The following is a 20,274-nucleotide window of genomic DNA, read 5'->3' on the forward strand; positions in this document are numbered from 1 at the left end:
TACTGTTTGTTTTTAAGGTTAGAGTATCAAAAATATTTATAAATATTAATTCTAAGGCTAAACAATTTATTTTAGCTGGTAATCATAACACGGCGTTAGTCTGCTAAATATTTGCAAGTATTTCTTTAATTATATTTACAAATACGTTTTTTTTTATTGTAAAATGGCGACAATTTTTAAACAGCCTACAGGATAGTTGGAGAGCATTATAATCTTAGTAGCTGTGCTGTATAATAAATGGAGTGTCTTTTACAGCTTTTGTGATTAAAACAGCTTTATAATAGAATATTTGTATTCGTTTGGCTGTATTTCGGTTCTCCATAATAAGTTATAATAAATCCGTATAACAAATAAAAAACCTGTAGTGTAACTGTCATATATTCCTTTAGTTTTATAATACACTTATTTTCAGAAATCATTACACTACTATACTTATACGAGTGTAAAATTACGCCAAAAGATTGTTATAAGCGACTCTATCAGTAATACAGAAAAAAGCTGTACTATAGCTGCCATTTATTCATTTGGTTTTATAATACCCTTACAGACAGAAGTTATACAACTACTATTCTTATAGGAGAGTAAGATTACGCCATAAGAAATAGCTTTAAAACGGGCTTGACAGATACATATGTACAGCTACAAGTGCCAAGTGATACTACAATACAGCCTGTATACAGCTTTTACGATAAAATGAGCTTGTAGTGTTTCACAACACTTAATGTTTTAAAACGGAGTTGACAGATACTTTTGTACAGCTAAAAGTGCCAAGTGTTACTACAATACAGCCTGTATACAGCTTTTACGATAGAATTAGCTTGTAGTCTCTCACAACACTTTTAGTTTTATAGTAGATTTTTTATATTCTGATAAAGCACCCCATGCTTCCGCAGAATCCTTTATAATGATTTTATACAGCTTGAGCTGTATAATGTCTGTAAAGTACCTTTTATACAGCTTAAATCTTTTCTGACACTCTTATACGTCCCTTAAATCACTCTAAGTTCTTAATTGGCTGCTATATTGATGTTGCCGACACTTCCATGCTACTTGGGTCATGACGAGTCGGATGTCCAAAACAGCGTGTGTCTATGTTGCACCAAACCCGAGGTTCAGCATCAGCTCTATCTTGAATACTACTCTCCTAAGTGCTCATCAAGACGAGTGAGATGACCAAAAAATCGTGTGCCTATATTGCAACAAACCTGAGTTCCATTAAATACTGCCAGGGTTCAGCTACAGCTCTATCTTGGGTACTGCTCTCCCAAGTGCTCATTAAGACGTGTTGAATTACTAAAACAGCGTGTGCCTATGTTGCACCAAACCAGAGTTCCACTAGGTACTGCCAGGGTTCTAGGTCATTTTGTTGAACTGCACGCCGACGTTGCAATTGGCGTGCAGTCGGCGTGCAGTTTCCATACAAGTTGCAGTCGGGTTGTAGTCCGTCTTTATCGGCCCTAAGTCACTGAAGTTTGTATTACCTTATAGGCTTTTGTTTATTTATAATTTTGGCGGTTCCAAGCAATAGTAACACTAAAACTGTTTCTCGAACTGAAAATTTAAGTTTGCTAAAACAACATGACTGATCAGTTCATCGGCGTCACAGAACAGAACATACGAGTAAATTGATCTCGGCAGAGAATATACAGCAAGATTTAATGTTCCAGTATTCAATTCACAGAAACTTATTAATGGCACGTATTTAACCGGTCAACTAATTAATTGAATTTGGGTAGTTTAAAATAATAGAAATGGGTACTAAAATTAATAGTTTGGCAACAAAAACGGAGCCTTAAAATATATCAATATGAGTTGTATTTTAATGCCGTTACAGCTTTTGTTTATTTTTAGGCAGGTACCAAATATTTATTTGGCAACTGAATTATTATATTGGCGACTATTTATGAAGCACATTTTAAAAAGAAAACGGCTATCTATTAATTTAAAGATGAAGTTCTTTTAAAATATTTTGTTTGGTCACTACACGGTCAACCTAACACGCTCCTCCTCGCTTCGCTCGTCGTCGCACCTATCTTTTGACTCTAGCAGAACACAGTGGTAACTATTGAAATTAGTAATTAAAAATATAAAGACTTAATGGTATAATGGCCATGATTAGGGAATGATTAGGAATTTCGACTATAAGTATAGCAAGTATAATAGGGTATTATTGGTAAATAAATTTGTGGTGTTTTGTGGATTAGGAAATTTGTCAATTTAAAGTACTAGGTATGCATATGTTTAAATTTAAAGCTTAAAAAAATGGAGTATTTAAAGCTTATGTATATAGGTATCTTAGGTATTCTGTATATGTACAAAATATATAAACATCCAAATGTTATGATCGCTTTACAATATTAGTTGCCAACTTATTATTTTAGACGCCAACCTATCAATTCAAGTTCCCTATAATTTTTTTGGGTGGCTTGATTTTGCTGCCAGTTTTTTAATAATATGATGCTTAAATTTAAGGCTAATATAAATTTATAGGTGCTAAAATATTAATGCACAGCCAAATTATATTATTATATGCCCAGTGAAAGTTCCTGTTTAATATTTTAGTTGCCCGGTTAATAATACGCCCTTATTAATAGGGGATATTACTGCAACGTTCTGCCGCCAGAGTGCAGCACTACCGACTCAGTAAATTCATAGACTAACTTATACATACTGTGCCTTAAACTGTTTTTTGACAAGTTTTCACAGACAATAAAATATGACATTGATGCATCAAGGCGGTTTGTAAACGAGGGCCTACCGGTAAACGCGAAAATCGAAATTTAGCTATCTGCCTCTTTATCGCTCGAATATGCAAGAGTGATAGAGAGATTAGATAACGAAATTTCGATTTTCTTGTTTCGCGGTAGGCCATGTGATTGACGTGACGTGTGATGTGTCAATGTGGTTTGTTTACTGTATGTGCCACAAAGGTGCCACCTACGCAGAGCTTTGCCTAATATTCCCTATTGCTAAATCAAACCGAGCGAAGCGAGATGGGTCGGAATCCAAAATTTTAGCCCACTTTTGTATTCATCGTTGTTAGCACATAGTACATTAGCACGAATTTAAATTCAAAAGTTTTCTAACAGATGGCGCTAGTAGTAATACAAAGTGTTATTCCATTATTAATGTTTTTTCAGTTTATAAAATGTTATTTTTGTATTTGATAACACATCTAGACATGAATTTATATTACTATGTTAAATTTCAAACCTCACAGTGCGATAGTTTTTCCGTAAAGTGTACCACAAGAATGCATAGTTTGTCGAATAGTGATAGGGCTCGCTTCGATCGCCCGAATTAAAAAAAAATCATTTTACATATTTTTATTTTAACAAATAAATATCACTCAAAGAACACTATATATAACATACGATTTAAATATGGACTCGATTCTAACCTGATTTCGAGTACGAAATTTGTTGACAGGGGCCCATGTTTCAACCCTCTCCAATTCATCGATATCGATAAAATACGCAAGCGTGTAGCATACTACACTATTTAAGTCTGTTATGTTGGTACTATTGTTCTTTGACAGTTCTTTGTCGTGTTGCGTGACATGTTGGTAATGATTGGAGAACCAAACATACACAGACTGATCAAGTCGCAAGTATGGAAGTCCCGTCTCTTAAAACGTAGTGATTATATTCTCTTTGGTGCATACGAGCCGGGAAAAACAATTCGAGCACCTATTGTAAAATAAAATTACTTTAATAAATTGATCAAACTTCAACCTGCAGTGTTTTATTTTCTTTGAACCTTTATCAACTCAATGATATCCTTAAAAAGTGCACGGGTCTTTGTTAATAAGATCGGCTACGCAAGCCACAGGCGGGCACACGAACGTCTTCAGCAGCGGAGCTGAAACAGTCGCCGTGGTCGAAATCGGCCGGGAGAGTATATATATACGTATATCCTTAATAAAACCGGGCAAGTGCGAGTCGGACTCGCGCACGAAGGGTTCCGTACCATAATGCAAAAAAAAAAACGGAAAAAAAGCAAAAAAAAACGGTCACCCATCCAAGTACTGATCACGCCCGACGTTGCTTAACTTTGGTCAAAAATCACCTTTGTTGTATGGGAGCCCCATTTAAATCTTTATTTTATTGTTTTTAGTATTTGTTGTTATAGCGGCAATAGAAATACATCATCTGTGAAAATTTCAACTGTCTAGCTATCACGGTTCGTGAGATACAGCCTGGTGACAGACAGACGGACGGACGGACGGACGGACAGCGAAGTCTTAGTAATAGGGTCCCGTTTTACCCTTTGGGTACGGAACCCTAAAAAGGGAGATAACAATTTTCCATCTCTTTCTTTTAGGCATTCGGCAAATACTGAATAGGCGTTTTTTTATTTCTGTATCCAGAATTAGATATCTTAACATAAATCGTTATTTTTAACTAAGTAGCAACGGATTGCTGATTTCCTAGTTTTAACTTATTTTTTATGAGGTTTTCAAAAGATGATAATAATTCCTATTTTATTACAGGAAGGTACCATTTTTGAATCTGCATGACATGCTCAATAGCTTGACGTTATTTGCTCATTACTTTTCTAGTAATTTTTTTTTCACGACCGGTGGTCAAAGTCGAAATAAATGTTTCGCCGTGAATTTAATTCAAGATTAAACCCGTACTTTTTTGCATTTTACATTGTTTATCGATAAAATACCTATTGTGTTATCTTAAATAACTATTCATGATACCGTACACATAAAAAAAAACTTCAAGACCTTTCCGAGTGCACACTAGCACTAACAATGTCTAAAACGGTCAAAATTCATGAAAAACCTTAATTTGGCAATAACTCGAAAACCGTGCCACTTTTACTGGGGTCAAATGGGGTCATGTTAAGTTGGTTTGTGTCCTCTTGGCCTGGTCTACCTCCAGTGTCAATGTGACGTGTCACTTATGGGACACTCTGTATATAGATTTTTTGGCCGATTGGTTTTTGGAAATTTTTCAATATGGAGGATCCATGGGGATTCGTGACGCCTACAAATCAAAGAGCCACCAGACAAACAGATTTACCTCATATTAGTGACAGTGGCCTGCTTGTATGGGTGGTCGCTTTCTAACCACGTGTAATAATGCGTGGTGGTCGTAGTGGGACCCTCCTCCGAAGACGGTACCAGTAGATTCATGGCTGCCACGTGGGGCAGCAGCTTGTGAATCATTTCTAACAATTGAATGACGCTCTGTAACAAAAACAAACATATTATTCAAAAAACATATCATGGCAAAGCTAAAAAAACGAAGGAAATTATACACACTAAACCCCTTGTTCGTAAGACTTTAAAAGCCTCAATTAGTTAATTTATGTTATATCCCTTTCTTACAAATACATAAGTCAAAATAACAGATTAAGACAAACGCTTACGAGGTAATGGAAGATTGTAACTCGTTTATGAATAACGCCATGTTCGTAGTATTACCCACCTTGGAGTCGTCCAGCCCCTCGAGGTGCGCCAACGTGTAGGGAATGAGCGTGTTAACGGCGGGCGAGTGCTGCAGCACGGCCGCGTTCCGGCGGAGGTCCTCGGCCGTGAGCTCGTTGCGCAGCGTGCTGAACAGCTCCGCGCCGCGGTCCATCACCACCGCCGCCACGCGTAGAGTGATAGCGCGTAGCGCCGATATCAGCGTGTCCGCGCTTTCCGAACTGTTTGCTACCGACTTTGACGTACTGAAAATAAACCATTACAGACAGTTCATTTTTGAACACGTCATATTTAATTTTACTGTCCAAGGAGAGAAAGCGCACACACATTTTTTTACGCTACCATGGATTCATCTTCAACGTCACCTTTTCTTTCTGAATCATAAAACCAATTAGCAATAGCTAATGTGAGAAATGTAGACTCTGACCAAGCTAACTTTGCACAAACTTGGCAGTAAGAAAGCATACATAATATCACTACACCTTATAAAACAAAGTCCCCGCCGCGTCTGTCTGTTTGTGTGTATGTATGTTCGCGATAAACTCGAAAACTACTGAACGAATTTTCATGCAGTTTTCACCCATCGATAGAGTGATTCTTGAGGAAGGTTTAGATGTATAATTTGTTAAGGTTTTGTGTAACCCGTGCGAAGCCACGGCGGGTCGCTAGTATGCTTATAAGCTTCTTACGTGGCGTAAAACGTCTAACTCTAGCTTATGTCACGATTATGACACGCCTCTATGCGCACGGGTTACAGCATACGCCCATACTTTGATGATTAACGTATTCTTATGCAGCAATTAAGCCTTATATTAGAATGGGTGGATAGACAATTACCTGTAATAGATAAGGCAAGGAATTTGTCCCCTAGCTAACGTCGTCCCATTGAAGCTTAATGAGCAGGAGGCGAACCGGAACGTGGTGCCGTCGGGACCCTTGACCGAGGGCAAACCGCAGTCACCGTTGGCTGTTCGCCCGCCGTGATTACATAGTCTGACGGCGTAGCGTAGGTCCTCCTGCAATTATTGTACTTGTTAACATGGGATTTATTTCTTGTTGAAATTGGTTTATGAATAGTATACAACCAAAACTGACTAGCTAATCTGCCGTTACTATTTTATAATTATAACAGTACTCTTAATAGGGTATTTGCCTGCATTTAAAATAAATATATCTACACCGTGCATGAAATAAAGCACCAAATATTAATAGAGAAACGTAGACACAATTTCGTGTAATAGAGAAACGTAGACACAAGTTATTTTTAGACACAATTTCTATTTGAAAACCCGTACAATACTATAAAGAGTAGGTAATTTGACTGTGACGTCACATGCTAGTGTTTCATATAAATTCCATAGTAGCAAAATCGTTTTGACAGTTTGAAAAAAGAAACTGATTTGACTAGTTGTCAAATACCCTATTGAGATTATTTGTTAGGTATTAATTAGGAATTACTGAGACTTTAATTTATGGATCTGGGCTTGCACGATATGCGCGGCTGCTGTAGCCTCGCCCGAAACCTCTTCAAACGAAAGCTGCACCTTAGCGTGCGTCCACTTGGACACAAATGCTCGGCGGCGCCTCGCCCGGCGGACACCCGTTGTAAACTGGCACCAACCTTCAGAGGCACGGGCCGGTCGAACTTGAGCTGCACCATGTCGTGCTGGCAGTCGGAGGCGGAGAAGGCCCCGTGCGCCACCTCGACGCTAACCCAGCAGTGCGCCGGGTTCGAGTCTTCGCCTGACGCCCGCAACTGCTGTAAATACGCCGCTAATAAATGTGTCGGGGATTTCTTTTTTGGATTTTAGATTCTTAATGAAGAAAAAAATTTAATGAATTTAATTAAGTATAAGCCACACCGCTGCTCAACAGATATTGAAGCATCGCTTACGCAACCAGATTTATAAATTAAAACGCAACATTTGTGTTGCAATACAAAGTGTCCTTCACGTCACTAGTCGGTTCTTTATCTGATTAAATTTCGGATGTTCAAAAAACTCCATACTTACATTTTTTTTTAGAATCGAACTTATGTAAAACAATGGGAAGATACATGACTGACGTATCAAGTAAAGACTAGAATAACGCTGGACCATAGTTACCCGAACATCGTGCAACAGCTCAATGGAGTACTCGTAGTTGCCGACGCCGCCGAAGACTCCGACGCCGACGAGGATAACGCCGGGCCGGTCCACGGTGAAGCAGATGGCGTCGGGGCTGCCGTTGCCCGTGTTCCACGCGCGCGACTGGTTCACGCGCATGAAGCGCGACGGGGTGGTCAGGTGCTTTACTGCATTTGTGTCTAGGTCCTCCTGAGCCACAAAAGGGCATATTTCATTTTTGTTCTTATTTTAGGGTCACAGTTATTTGTAACGCGCCGGTTGTGACTGAACTTATCTAAACAGTGTATCATGTCATGACAAATGAGTAAGGTTACATTTAAGGTCAAACTTATCAACTATCAGAGGCAGGACTTTATGTCGTTAAAAGGTTTACGAATGGTCAGATAACTGAGTCGAGGATAGTGCTTAATTAATCATAAAAATCTGCTGGTTATAAAATCGAATACATTATCTGCAAACTGTTTAACTTTAAAGAGCACATTTTTTTTGCTAGCAAGATTACACAATGTAATGTGTACTCGCTCGTTCTGTTTGATCTCGTCGTCGTCGTGGGGCTAGCCGCATTGGCGTGTTTCTTCTGCTGCTTGATGGGATTCGCCCCTATATACGGCAGGCGGGGCACAATATGACCAGGACTCGGTGTAGCGCCGCCTGAATAACTATTTTTCACTGGTAACTTACCCTAATATTAGTGGCACTATGAGACAGCTCCGCGATGATTCTGGCGGCGAACTTGCAGCAGAAATCAGCCAATCGCTCGTTCTGCTTGATCTCGCCATGGTCGTGCGGCTGGCCGCACTGGCGCGTCATCATCTGCTGCTTGATGGGGATCGTCACTATGTCCAGCAGGCGGGGGACTACGTCGAGGAGGTGCCATTCGGTGTGGTTGGCCTTGGCGTCGGTGGCGTCTGCTTGCTACAGAAATCAAGAACACAATGCAAAAGCAATAGTCTGTTCGGAAAGAGAAGAGTCGTGGAATGTATGTGGTCGAATACATTCCACGACTCTTCTCTTTCCGAACAGACTCTACAATCAGCGTAATTGATATACAGTAGTTTAGGTTCAAACCAAGTTTAAATAAAGGTCCATAGTCCATGAATTGAAAATAAGAGACGAAGCCGAAAATGTTACAATGTCACATACGCTGTCTACACTGTGTAGAATGTCAATTTATTCGATACCAAAATTCATTGATTATATATAAAAAAGCTATGGTTTTGAACCTATTTTATTTTATTGTATTTCATATGGAAACATACAGGTAGGTTAACAGGAACATAGAAACAGTGAGCCAATTAAAAGTATCCACAGGTAGAAACTCATAAAATACATTAGCGTGCGAAAGTACGAAAACTACATAAATTAATACTTTAATACCTCAGGGAACGAGAAGAACAAAAGAAAGAAACCAGGTAGAATAACAACAGTGTCACCGGAGATAAGTCTTGGCTCATTAGTTTGCGTATTGAACAGATTGAACTAAAGCTATCACAGAACAGATCGATGAGATCGTGATATTTGCTAAACAGATTAAAAGACCGAGCAACTCTAATACTTATTTTTTTTTTGCATTAAAATAAGGTAAACAATCTTGACGTGTCTTTTTATTGATAATGAAAATCACTTTTGAAAACTATGTAACAATTAGGAATCATATACGATTATTTACATTCTTTTGATTCATAAATAATAGTTACTGATTTTTAAAAAGCGTTTTTCAATTAAAAGACACGTCAAGTCGCAGTCTTTTTCTATTGCTAAAAAAACTAGGGATGTACCGACTAGTCGCCGACTAGTCGGGAAAGCCGACTATCCGGCCACATTTGTAGTCGGCGATTAGTCGGCGACTAGTCGGCAAAAATGGCCGATTAGTCGGCACTTTATTAGTGCAATAAAAACAAAAAAAAATTAAATCAACAGTCAATATTTACCATATGTTTTATGTCTATTTTACTAAAATACCTATTCAGAGTGCATACGAAAACTTTTGTTCATATAATTGACCGTTTGATCGTTATCGTATGTTGGTGGGATGGTGTTTTCCTCTACAGGTCGACCTCAACTGATTCTCGTGTAATTTCATGGGCAAGTTCGATAGTTAAATAATTTTATTATTATTCAGTACTAGCTTTTGCCCGCGACTTTATCTGCGTGGAATTAGTGACAGCAGCTAAAGTAGGTATAGCGCCTGGATAATGCTAATAGTAATCATTCAATTCGCGCATTGCTTACTTCAATTATTAGGCAATTCATTAACTCTTTCAATTCCATCTCCCTTTGCACTCTCTACAGGGATGATTTCCGACATAAAAACTATCCTATGTCCTTCCCCGGGACTCAAACTATCTCTATAGCAAATTTCAACTAAATCGGTTCAGCGGCTTAAGCGTGAAGAAGTAACAGACAGACCGACACACTTTCGCCTTTATATTATATAGTATGGATTTGTTGTTTTTTTTAATGGTGGAGCCATGGCGAACTATTAATGTTATTGCAAAATTTAGAGAAAAGTCTGTCTAAAGACGGGGCACGTTGATTGTAAAGACGCTGACCACAGGGGATAGATCCTTAACTGGCGACTACGTACGGGAAATAGAGCCTTGGAAATACCTCCTACAAGCTGTACGGACGGTCTGTTCAGGATCGCAAAATAAAAGAAAGACAGAAATTGAACGAGGATTCTTGTGATAGGTCTTTGAAGCTGTAGAGAATACCTTTTAGCCAAGCTAATATGATGAATAGCGCGACCAAAGGAGTAAAACTATTGTTTTTCACCTGAACTTATACGAAACTATTGATCTGGCCGACTAGCCGACTAGGCGGCCGACTAATCGGCCATTCGAGCGCCGATTAGTCGGCTAGTCGGCCAAATCAATAGTCGGTACATCACTAAAAAAAAAACAATTATAGAAGAAAGGATTTTTTTCTGTAATTAGGTACCTATATTAACGAAAGGCATATGAAACATTGGTGTGACAGAATAAGCGTGAGGGGACTGAGAACTTTTTATTACTTACTATTTTCCAAATAAAGTTTAGGAAAAAAAACTAAATTAAATACTTACTTTGTTTGCGTGGCTGTTATTTGTCCTAGGTGGGACGGGAGGCGGTTTCTGCGCATGAGACGATCGAGGGACCGTCGCTGACTTGGACGGGACTTCTTTTACCACCTGTGCACCAAAGATAATTTATCATAAATGAATGATAGCTATTTCCGCATAATTATTATATGGCACTCTTTACTACACAAGTGTACCTAATACAGTCCCAGATATAATCAATAATAAACATTTAAATTAGTTTAAAACATTTGGGAGATATGGGATCAGACCCAGCATTCAATCATAGTAACTAACCTTGGTCTCTGGCCGGCGCGGTTCATTCAGGCTGACGCAGCTCTGCGTCACGGGCACTATGTATTGCAGCACGTCACGCAAACTCCGAGAGCCACATAACGCCGCGCAAGTCGCCGTCAATTCTCGAATTTGGGCAGGGGGGACCACGCCTTCCTACAATGATACATTTAATTTAAAAAAAAACTAGTAAATGCTCAATTTACTTCTCATATAATTGAAGAAAGGTGCCTTGGGATATTTACGATTGATTATTTTATTAATTCCGATAATCGATATTGGATATTTTCGAAATTAAATCAAATAATCTTAAATATAATAATAGGCTTACCTTCACATAAAATAAAAGTGAGCAAAGATGATTCCATTTCAAACTGGGCGTCGGGAAGAAAGCATGGAAGCACGCAGTGATTGTCTCGTGGCACTCTTGTAGTATAGAATGAGTCATCTCTAGGGCAAATTGTACAAAGCATATTCTATGCGTCTTGTTCTTGCCAGGCTTGCGCGGCAGCATGGCACAGGTCGGGGTTTGATCGGTCATTATTGCTTGTATTAAATTTCTCACGTCAGCGATCGCGTCAAAATATGACATGTACTCGTGTGAATTTCTCTTCTTATTGTTTTGTGGATAAATTTCATTTACGTAAGACCTAACTAATCTTAAACATGCGCGAATTATGTAGACTAGTCTCTTTTGATGTTTCATAACCGTTAGTTTTTGATAATTGATGGGTATTTGACCATTTGTTTCTAGAACAATTTCTTTAAAAGTATTCCAGCTCCACTGTAAAAGAGTTATAAGCGAACGGAAGCACGACACAGTAACTTTTCTTGATATGTTTTTGGTTAGAACTATGACCGGGTCTCCGGAGTCGACGTGCCTGACGGGCATGGAGTGGTCGAGGCTCACGGTGTTGTACAGCAGGCAGGGGATCTGGCCTGCGTTCACGTCAGTCCCGTTGTTAGACTTCTTAGAGGTTTTAAAATGGAATCCGATCTCGTCGTTGATGACCATGGCTTGGCCGGACGAGCCGCAGTCGGAGGAAGGACCGTTAATACACGCCCACGCAACGTACCACCTATTAGCCTGTGAAGCAACAGAAAAAGTTTAAGCGTTCGTAATTTAGTCACACAAAGTATGCAAAAGAAGGAACTACCCGGAAACACCTAAAAAGGGTTGTGCAAGTATAACAATAACTAGGTTAGGTACCACGATCGGCACGGGCGCATCGAAGAGCACAGGGAATCGGTCCCTCGGCGCGCACTCGTACACGACCTCTTCGCTCTCGGCCGCCAGCTCGCCGTCGCCCTCCTGGTCGCCGCCCTCGGGCCCGATGTCGAACAGCTTGATCCGCGCCGTGTAGTCGCCCCGACCACCGAACAGGCCGAAACCGCCTGCAAGTAAATAACAACAGAAATAGAAGTGCGTCTATGTTGTACATATAGAGCAGACAAGAGCGAGGCCAGCTCATTCCCTAAATAATCATACTCATTAATATTGATATACGTACCTAAAAGAACGTCAGTATCACACATGAACCGTATCGCTTCGACTGAATGGCCCGAGTAGCCCCAGCCGCCGCCGTGGCTTTCGAAACGATTAACCGTTAGAAAGTCATCCTTCGCAGGGGCCACGGGAGAAGACTCGCTATCTCTTTTACATTCCACTATGCACGGTCTAAAAACAAATAATTGTGTTGTTACCTATTACATTTTCAAGTATTACAAATTATTTAAACACATGGTAACTCGGGTAGTTATATAAATCATCTGACGCGAAGGTGTTGTTCGCCACTACTCTCTTTTGAGGCTATGGACACAGCGACAATAGCGAAAAAGAATTGATGAAAAACAAGAAGAGTAAATTGATATAATACTTACTTAGAATCATGTGCATATGTTAAAGAATCCAAACAGCCCAACAGATGCAAAGCCGCATGTATTCTCGTAACGGAGCAGGAGAGCGCGGAAGGGATCGCCAACTCCTGGTTCAGCACCGACATGTTCGACAACGCCACATTGTCCACCGGCCGGTCGTCGTTATTGCAAATCACTTCAAAGTTTTCCAAATTCTTAAAGTCTTCCAATCTTTTCATGCTGCCATGGTTGGGGTATTCGATATCCCCATCATTAGGATAAAGTTCAGAGTCATTGTTACAGCACCTCTGGAGTTTGTGGGAATCGAATGCCAATATGTTGTAGCACTTCATAACCCTCATTTGCGGTTGGTAGCACCAGAGAACGTCGTACAGCGGATCCAGACAGGCCAGGGTGTTCACAAAGTCGACTTGCTCCGAGCCCGTCCACGCGTTGCATGAGCCGTCATTCTTGTTTATGGTTATACATTTGAATGTGTGTTCGGGTCTATTCGGCAGAATAACTAAAAAGTACAATATCATGTAGTGATAACTTTCAAGTGCGTCACATCACTTATTGACGCGGAATTTAGGAAATACACGAAAAATGAGCATTCTATTATGACTAAGTGTATGAACTCGGGCAACATGTAATAGAAATAACCAGGCCAGCAGTATATACTGCGTTATGGCTGGCCTTTGGCCCAATTACACATTCGATTTCAACGACAAGATTAGCGATTTCACGTTGATAAGAGTGATTCCGTACAAACGACGTAGGTAACATATTAGCTAGGTAACTAATTTCTCACCTATGGTATTACTATTTGCTGTTATTGTCGAGCTGAAGAGCGTATCAGTTTTGATAAGAGCCTGCGACACTTGCACGAATGTCTGATCACCCGAAGCGCTGAGCCACACGGCCTTGCAAGAGTGCCTCGGTCCCAAGCGAGGGACACGCCCTGGAGTGGCATACCACACTGGACACCGGTCCGTGCGCGCTGGCTCGTCGATGCGTGGTCGTCCTAGTGCGCCTTTCTGTTGGAACATATACAAAATCAGCATTGTTGAATAATAATAAATACCTCCACCCCGTAAAATCTTTAGTTTGTCTCGTCTATGAAGGTTATCTCGACATCATACGGCAAAACTGCGAGCATGACAGCACACGTAGTATACGGGTTCGTGGCGTTTAAGGGGAAGTTCTTGAATCCAAATAACGTACAACTTTAAACGGCTCTGAGGCTCTGAGGACGCTCGCACAATACACGAACGGAAACTTAGCACCATAACAAAGTGTGTTGTGATACCTGGTAGCTCCCGAAGGTGTACAGCTCGCCGTCCCGGGTGAGCACGGCGGTGTGGTTGCTGCCGGCGGCGATGGCGCTGGCACGCGGCGCTCGCACGCGCACCACACGGTGGTGTGCCGACACGTCGCCCGCGCCCAGCTGCCCGTACTGGTTCGAGCCGAACGTTAGCACTTCGCCTGTTCAACAGATGGCGGATTCTCATTTTTCATTACCGTACTCAACTATAATCCAATAGTGTGGTCCACAAGCCTCTTACGTACTTTCATATCAATACCAACCAACCAAACCAACCAAATGTCCTTTTTAGATCTGTCAGACTTTTTTCCCATTTATGAAATATTTCCCCTCAGAGCTGTCATTCAACTAAGTCACACCTAAACAAAGACAATCGAGTCATAGTCGGGAAACTATAGTTGGATTGTACTGTAGCAAAAAGGCATTGTAACTTACTAATGTCACACTAATGACTAGTGTAAACAAGTACAGAAAGCAAGCAAGATCAAGAAGAAACCTTTATAATACTATCGACATGTAAAAAGAAAAATATAAAAATTTTACCTTCCAATAAAATTGATATTATGTTTCCTTCTACGTCAGAGATGTTCATTGAGAGAGTAACGCGATCGGTGACCGATAGATGCCGCTAGCGTCTATGTAGTCGCTCCGCCCCACGCCGTGACGTTGTTCCGCTTCCCCTCACTGCAATCCGTTGCTCGCTTCCCGCGACTCGCCGCCACCATGTCATTGTTGAGGAGAAGTACCGTCGGCATAAAAGTAGCCTAGTAGCCTGCCAGGAAGGCATTACTCACATCTCTGACGTAGAAGGAAACATAATATCAATTTTATTGGAAGGTAAAATTTTTATATTATGTGTTCCGTACTCTACGTCAGAGATGTTCATTGAGACCTGTTTATTATCTCCTGGTGGCGAGTCAGCGGGCGTGCAAGCGTTAGGGCTACACCTACTGTCATAGAACTCAGAGAAAGAATAAATATATACGCCTTATTGCAACCCATGAAATCACAGTGACTCGTTATAATGATGCATTACAGGAAATTGTGAATTTAAATTGTAATCCCAGGTTCGAATCTGACGTTAAACTGGTTTGAGAGATTTCTCATTCGAAATCGCATCCAATCCGCAGAATCTCGGCGATAGAATCGTCTAAAGAAGAGTCATGTTCCCAATTAACTTAAGCCAAAATATCGCTAATTGGATAGATTTCCAGCCAATTTAGTGATTAAGTACATCGTGGATCGAAAGCAATCTTAAGCGAGGCCGGCTTGGATGAGACTGTGGCTGAAAGCGCAGTGTCCCCTAACATTTTGTGTAATTCTCACAAGTTGACGTACCCAGACTACCTACTTACTGGGTCTATACTTTATTCCGGAGCTTCTAAGAGTCCAATCGGTAAGACACGTTATCTGGTTTAGAGCCGAATTTCGGACACAAAATAATAGCGTGAACGTTATCTATGTAATTGCCCGGGCTACAGTATAGTAGAGTAAGGTCATTGACCCTGCGGCCTGATGCTAACAGTAAAAATGCGGCAGCTCTTCTATATAGGTACGTTGTAGGGCTATTCAAATTAGGGCAAGTAGATTTCTCGCGTCCCAAGCTGGTGGTTTGGGAGGCGCTGGTCTCGCTATTAATGGCGTTGGAAGAAGGCATAGTGTCCGATAGTGGTTCACATACAGCGCTTGTTACAGGCTTATGAACAAGTCTCGTTCTGAAAGCTAACATGGGCAATAGAAATATATGTCTGAGATAGCTCGCTACTTCACTGGATATTAGAGGTACCTGGCAGTCGATCTTATTTTTGATGCACCATGAAGACCATTTCTACATTGTGGGCGTACAGGCGGCCTAGAGAGTTGCGTCTCGTTCGCTATGTAGCGTTAGCCCTTGGCATGTTGCATGCATGCGCCAGTCACGCCAGCTCGGTGTTGGAGCGTCCTATCTGACAGGAGGGCGGTCGGGCGGGCGGGAGGGCGGTCTGACGCTGTGTTCACTAGGACCGCCAGTAAATTGCAAGCTTACCACAGCTGCGTGAAGGCTCTCCTTATCACGCCGTCACAGGTAGCAGACTAGGCTGGGAGGTGGAGACATCTATACCAAGTCGTATCACCGGCAGCTGCCAGAAGAGACGTGGTAGCAGTTCAAAGAGTCTGTTAAGAAATACCGTGACACAGTGCGAAGGCTCTCGAAATCGGAGGCTGGCCAACAAGGCGCCTATCAGGCGCAGATAGTCTCGGCGGCTTCTGGGCGTAGCTGCCACTCGGGCGCGCAGTGAATTCTTGATAAACCGTCGCCCTCGGGGGTTGTACCGACCTGGTAAGTAGCAAGGAACCAGCGCGACCTGTAGGCGATCTGCTGGCATCAGCAGTTTTTGCGACAGCCGTGGTAACGGAGGGGATGTAGTGTCGCCGTCGTTTTATGTATACTGTAGTGGTGCGGTTGTATATATGTTTACACTTCTGTCGTCAGCGCTGCAGATGTGGCCCGTTAACGGTTACTCTTCACTGTAAGGGCCTTACCTCGTACATTGTCTACCAATATTGGAGGTTGTAACGGACTGCTTGCATAAGATGAGGAAGAAAGTGGCGCGAGGCATTCGGCAGCTTCGTGTTGCTGGGGACTGCGAAGGTGTCACCTTCCTCCATGAACTAAAGTTTGCGAGTTTGAGACTGAACAGGAGGCATTGAGTCTCATTTCTGCGAGAAACTCGGCAGCAAGGCAGGCCTGTATGTCGCGAAAAAGAAAACTTTCAATCGGGGTGTTGTGCCGCGTGTCCCACGTGATGTCTAGGAGCGTGATAGTTTAATTCGCTTTACCCGAAGAAACACCCTATATACCCTATAGCTAGTATAGGGGTATGGTAGCATGCTTTTAAGGAAATCGAACTAATGAAATCAAGTCTAAAATCGATTTTAGCGCTTGCGTAACAAAACTGTTTCGATAAAGTCAAAGACAGACAGATGGAAACTGCTGGAGTCCTCCTGGCCCCTTTCTCTTAGCACCGGAAACTCAAGCTTGTTCAGGCGCAGCGGGTTTATTTGTCCCATTTTGTTTATTATGGGCTTGGCGCACGAGTTCGTCTTTGTAAGACGGAACTTAAGCTGGAGAGCGCGGGCAAGCAGAGATAATTATGTGAAGTCTGCAGACCTTTTCGATGCCTTTCACCTCGGTTTTGAGCGGTCGCACAGGGCCTTGTCGCTAGCTGTTCTTCGGTTGGATCACTCCATGGCCTCGAGAAGTCACAGGAACCTCGAAGCGGCACGGCCCTACGTCGATCAGCACCTTTATGAAACCCGGGAACACGACGTATTTTCCTCTGAGTATCGACATATCTTACCGCTTTCAACTCCGGGCAGTCGAGCCACGCTAGGACGAGGCTCCTTACGACCTTGTCTGCCGTCGCCGGAGGACTCCTTAACCGAAACCAAAAGCTTAGCGGTCTGTTCGTGCTATGGCACCATAGCTATAGGCGCCTGTGTACCTCAATGGGACCATGTGGACAGGACAAAACTGATACTGTGGCGCCCAGCGCAGCTTGGTAGGCAGCATCGGCGGCAGGTAAGTTCGCGGTGGTATTCTTGCGAACAGAACATGGGCGCCATTGCAAGGGACGACATCGTCGTGGTTGCAGCATCGGTGGACAGGTTCGACGTGATTGTCGGTGCCATCATGGCAACCGCCGCCGCTCAGGAGGCGCCGGTGCGTGAAGCTAGAGGCGTCATCGTGGCGGCCGGCTCGGGAGGCACCGGTGCGTGAGGCCAGGCGGCGCTATCATGGCGGCCGCCACTGGTTCGGGAGGCGCTGGTGCGTGAGGCGAGGACCCATCGTGGCGGCCCGCTCTAGAGGCGCTGTCGCGTAAGGTGGGCGGCTCCATCGTGGCGGCCGCCGCCGCCGGCTCGGGAGGTGCCGGTGCGTGAGGCGAGACGCGCCATCGTGGCGGCCAGCTCGGGAGGCACCGGTGCGTGAGGCGGCCGCCGCCTGGCTTGGGAGGCACTGGTGTGAGGCGAGAGGCGCCATCGTGGCGGCCAGCTCGAGAAGCGCCAGTGCGCGAGGCGGTGGTGCCATCGTGGCGGGCGGCGCCGTTGTGGCGGCCGCTGCCGCCGGCTTGGGAGGCATCGGTGCGTGATGCGAGAGGCGTCATCGTGGCGGCCAGCTCGTTAGGCACTGGTGCGTCGTGAGGCGGCCGGTGCCATCGTGGCGGGCAGAGTCATCGAGCGGGCGGCGCCATCGTGGCGGCCACCGTCGCCAGGCTCAGGTGCGTGAGGCGAGAGGCGCCGTCGTGGCGGCCAGCTCGACAGGCGCCGGTGCACGTGACGGACGTTACCCGCACGGGAGGCGCCGATGGCTGGCTCGTAATTGCACGCATCATCACGGTGACACTGCTGCCCTCGGCGGCGCCATCGTGGTGGCCACCACCGGCGCGTAGGTAACCAGCGACGTCATGACGGACGGCAACCAACGCGGCGATCGTCGCTGTACTCGTAGCGTTTCCACTGCTTCCACGTAACTTACCTTCCTTCCATTCGAGCAGTCGGGAAGCAGAAGCGATCCGCCTTCACCTTGGCGCCAGGACGGGATCGAGAGGTCCGCGATCCACCCGCGCCGCGACCGCAGCAATAGGAGCGGGCGTGTGCCTCTCAGAGTCCCGCGGACTGGAAGCGCCCGCAGCCACAGAAGCGGGCGTGTGACGTCTCTCGGAGTCCCGCGGACTGGAAGCGCCCGCAGCCACAGGAGCGGGCGTGTGACGTCTCTCGGAGTCCCGCGGACTGGAAGCGCCCGCAGCCACAGGAGCGGGCGTGAGACGTCTCTCGGAGTCCCGCGGACTGGAAGCGCCCGCAGCCACAGGAGCGGGCGTGTGACGTCTCTCGGATTCCCGCGGACTGGAAGCGTCCGCACCGCGACTGCAGCAACAGGAGCGGGCGCGGCCTGGAAGCGTCCGCACCGCGACTGCTCTCGCGGGCTGGAAGCGTCTGCACCGCGATTGCAGCAACAGGAGCGGGCGCGGCCTGGAAGCGTCCGCACCGCGACTGCTCTCGCGGGCTGGAAGCGTCTGCACCGCGATTGCAGCAACAGGAGCGGGCGCGGCCCTCGCGGGCTGGAAGACTGAAAGCGCTCGCACCGCGACTGCTCTCGCGGACTGGAAGCGTCCGCATCGCGACTGCAGCAACAGTAGTGGGCGTCCCGCGGACCCCGCACCGCGACACCTCGGGCTCCGGCCCGCAGCGTCGCGGCGTCTCGGGGTCACCTTGGACGACAGCAGAAGAAAGTCGACGGCGCGCGGGGGCCGGGGCCCGGGCGTGACAGGGGAGCCCCGGTCGCGTCGCAGCTAACGACACGAGGTACTCCCAGGTTAATACGACCTGCCCGAGAACCGTCCGTTAGTGTCGAAGTAACTTCTGAACGCCAATAAAACTAGAATATCATTAAACTGGCTCACCGGATGGTTCGTGACAATCCAAACCTCCTTATCGGCGAAGCGCGGCACCCGGCAGCGGCGCGCGCAGGCTGCCCGCCTCCGCGCCGCCCGGGCGCCGCCCCCGCCGCCGCCGGCACGATGACCGCACGTTCCCTCTCCGATGCGGAGCGACTTGCGTTACCACTTGTTAACGAAAACTACTGACGCACTTCCTACTTCGATCTCGAAAATGCGAGTTAACGGTAACGATTTTAGCAGCATGGAATGTGAAAATTAATTTAGCAAGAAAAAAGTGGGTAGAATCGAAAAGCACCGTTCGATGACTTCGGTCGCGAGACCGCCAAAAGACTAATATGTAGTAGCGATCTCTGCTATATCTCACTATTTAATCGACCGAGCTTTGGATCGGAAATGTTAAAACACCATGCTGCAAAAATATACGCAAAAAAATATTTGCGGACCATCGGTCAGACGGTCGACGAAACAATGACATGGTGGCGGCGAGTCGCGGGAAGCGAGCAACGGATTGCAGTGAGGGGAAGCGGAACAACGTCACGGCGTGGGGCGGAGCGACTACATAGACGCTAGCGGCATCTATCGGTCACCGATCGCGTTACTCTCTCAATGAACATCTCTGACGTAGAGTACGGAACACATAATAAGCAATAAGATGAGACGTAGACGTAGAGTCACGGGACAGTAGTTATTATTTTCTGTCCTCATAAGCTTAAAGTAATTTTGAAACCAAAAATTTT

The 20,274-nt window shown here is 44.6% G+C and overlaps 1 protein-coding gene across 1 annotated transcript in view; it reads right to left on the minus strand.

Annotated features, from left to right (window-relative positions):
- Positions 1–20,274, minus strand: part of LOC134804967 (E3 ubiquitin-protein ligase MYCBP2) — a 128,708-nt gene that overhangs the window by 94,197 nt on the left and 14,237 nt on the right. Inside the window, exons 16-29 of the mRNA XM_063778259.1 lie at positions 14,085–14,260; positions 13,587–13,812; positions 12,800–13,298; positions 12,430–12,596; positions 12,129–12,313; positions 11,250–12,005; positions 10,922–11,074; positions 10,631–10,735; positions 8,248–8,481; positions 7,546–7,755; positions 7,062–7,199; positions 6,278–6,456; positions 5,442–5,685; positions 5,034–5,200 (exon numbers count right to left, since the gene is read on the minus strand). Coding sequence (XP_063634329.1) covers positions 5,034–5,200; positions 5,442–5,685; positions 6,278–6,456; positions 7,062–7,199; positions 7,546–7,755; positions 8,248–8,481; positions 10,631–10,735; positions 10,922–11,074; positions 11,250–12,005; positions 12,129–12,313; positions 12,430–12,596; positions 12,800–13,298; positions 13,587–13,812; positions 14,085–14,260 — 3,439 coding nt within the window. The remainder of the gene's footprint in view (positions 1–5,033; positions 5,201–5,441; positions 5,686–6,277; positions 6,457–7,061; positions 7,200–7,545; positions 7,756–8,247; positions 8,482–10,630; positions 10,736–10,921; positions 11,075–11,249; positions 12,006–12,128; positions 12,314–12,429; positions 12,597–12,799; positions 13,299–13,586; positions 13,813–14,084; positions 14,261–20,274) is intronic.

Source organism: Cydia splendana, chromosome Z, assembly GCF_910591565.1.
Source record: "Cydia splendana chromosome Z, ilCydSple1.2, whole genome shotgun sequence".
In the NCBI taxonomy this organism is placed as follows: Eukaryota; Metazoa; Arthropoda; class Insecta; order Lepidoptera; family Tortricidae; genus Cydia; species Cydia splendana.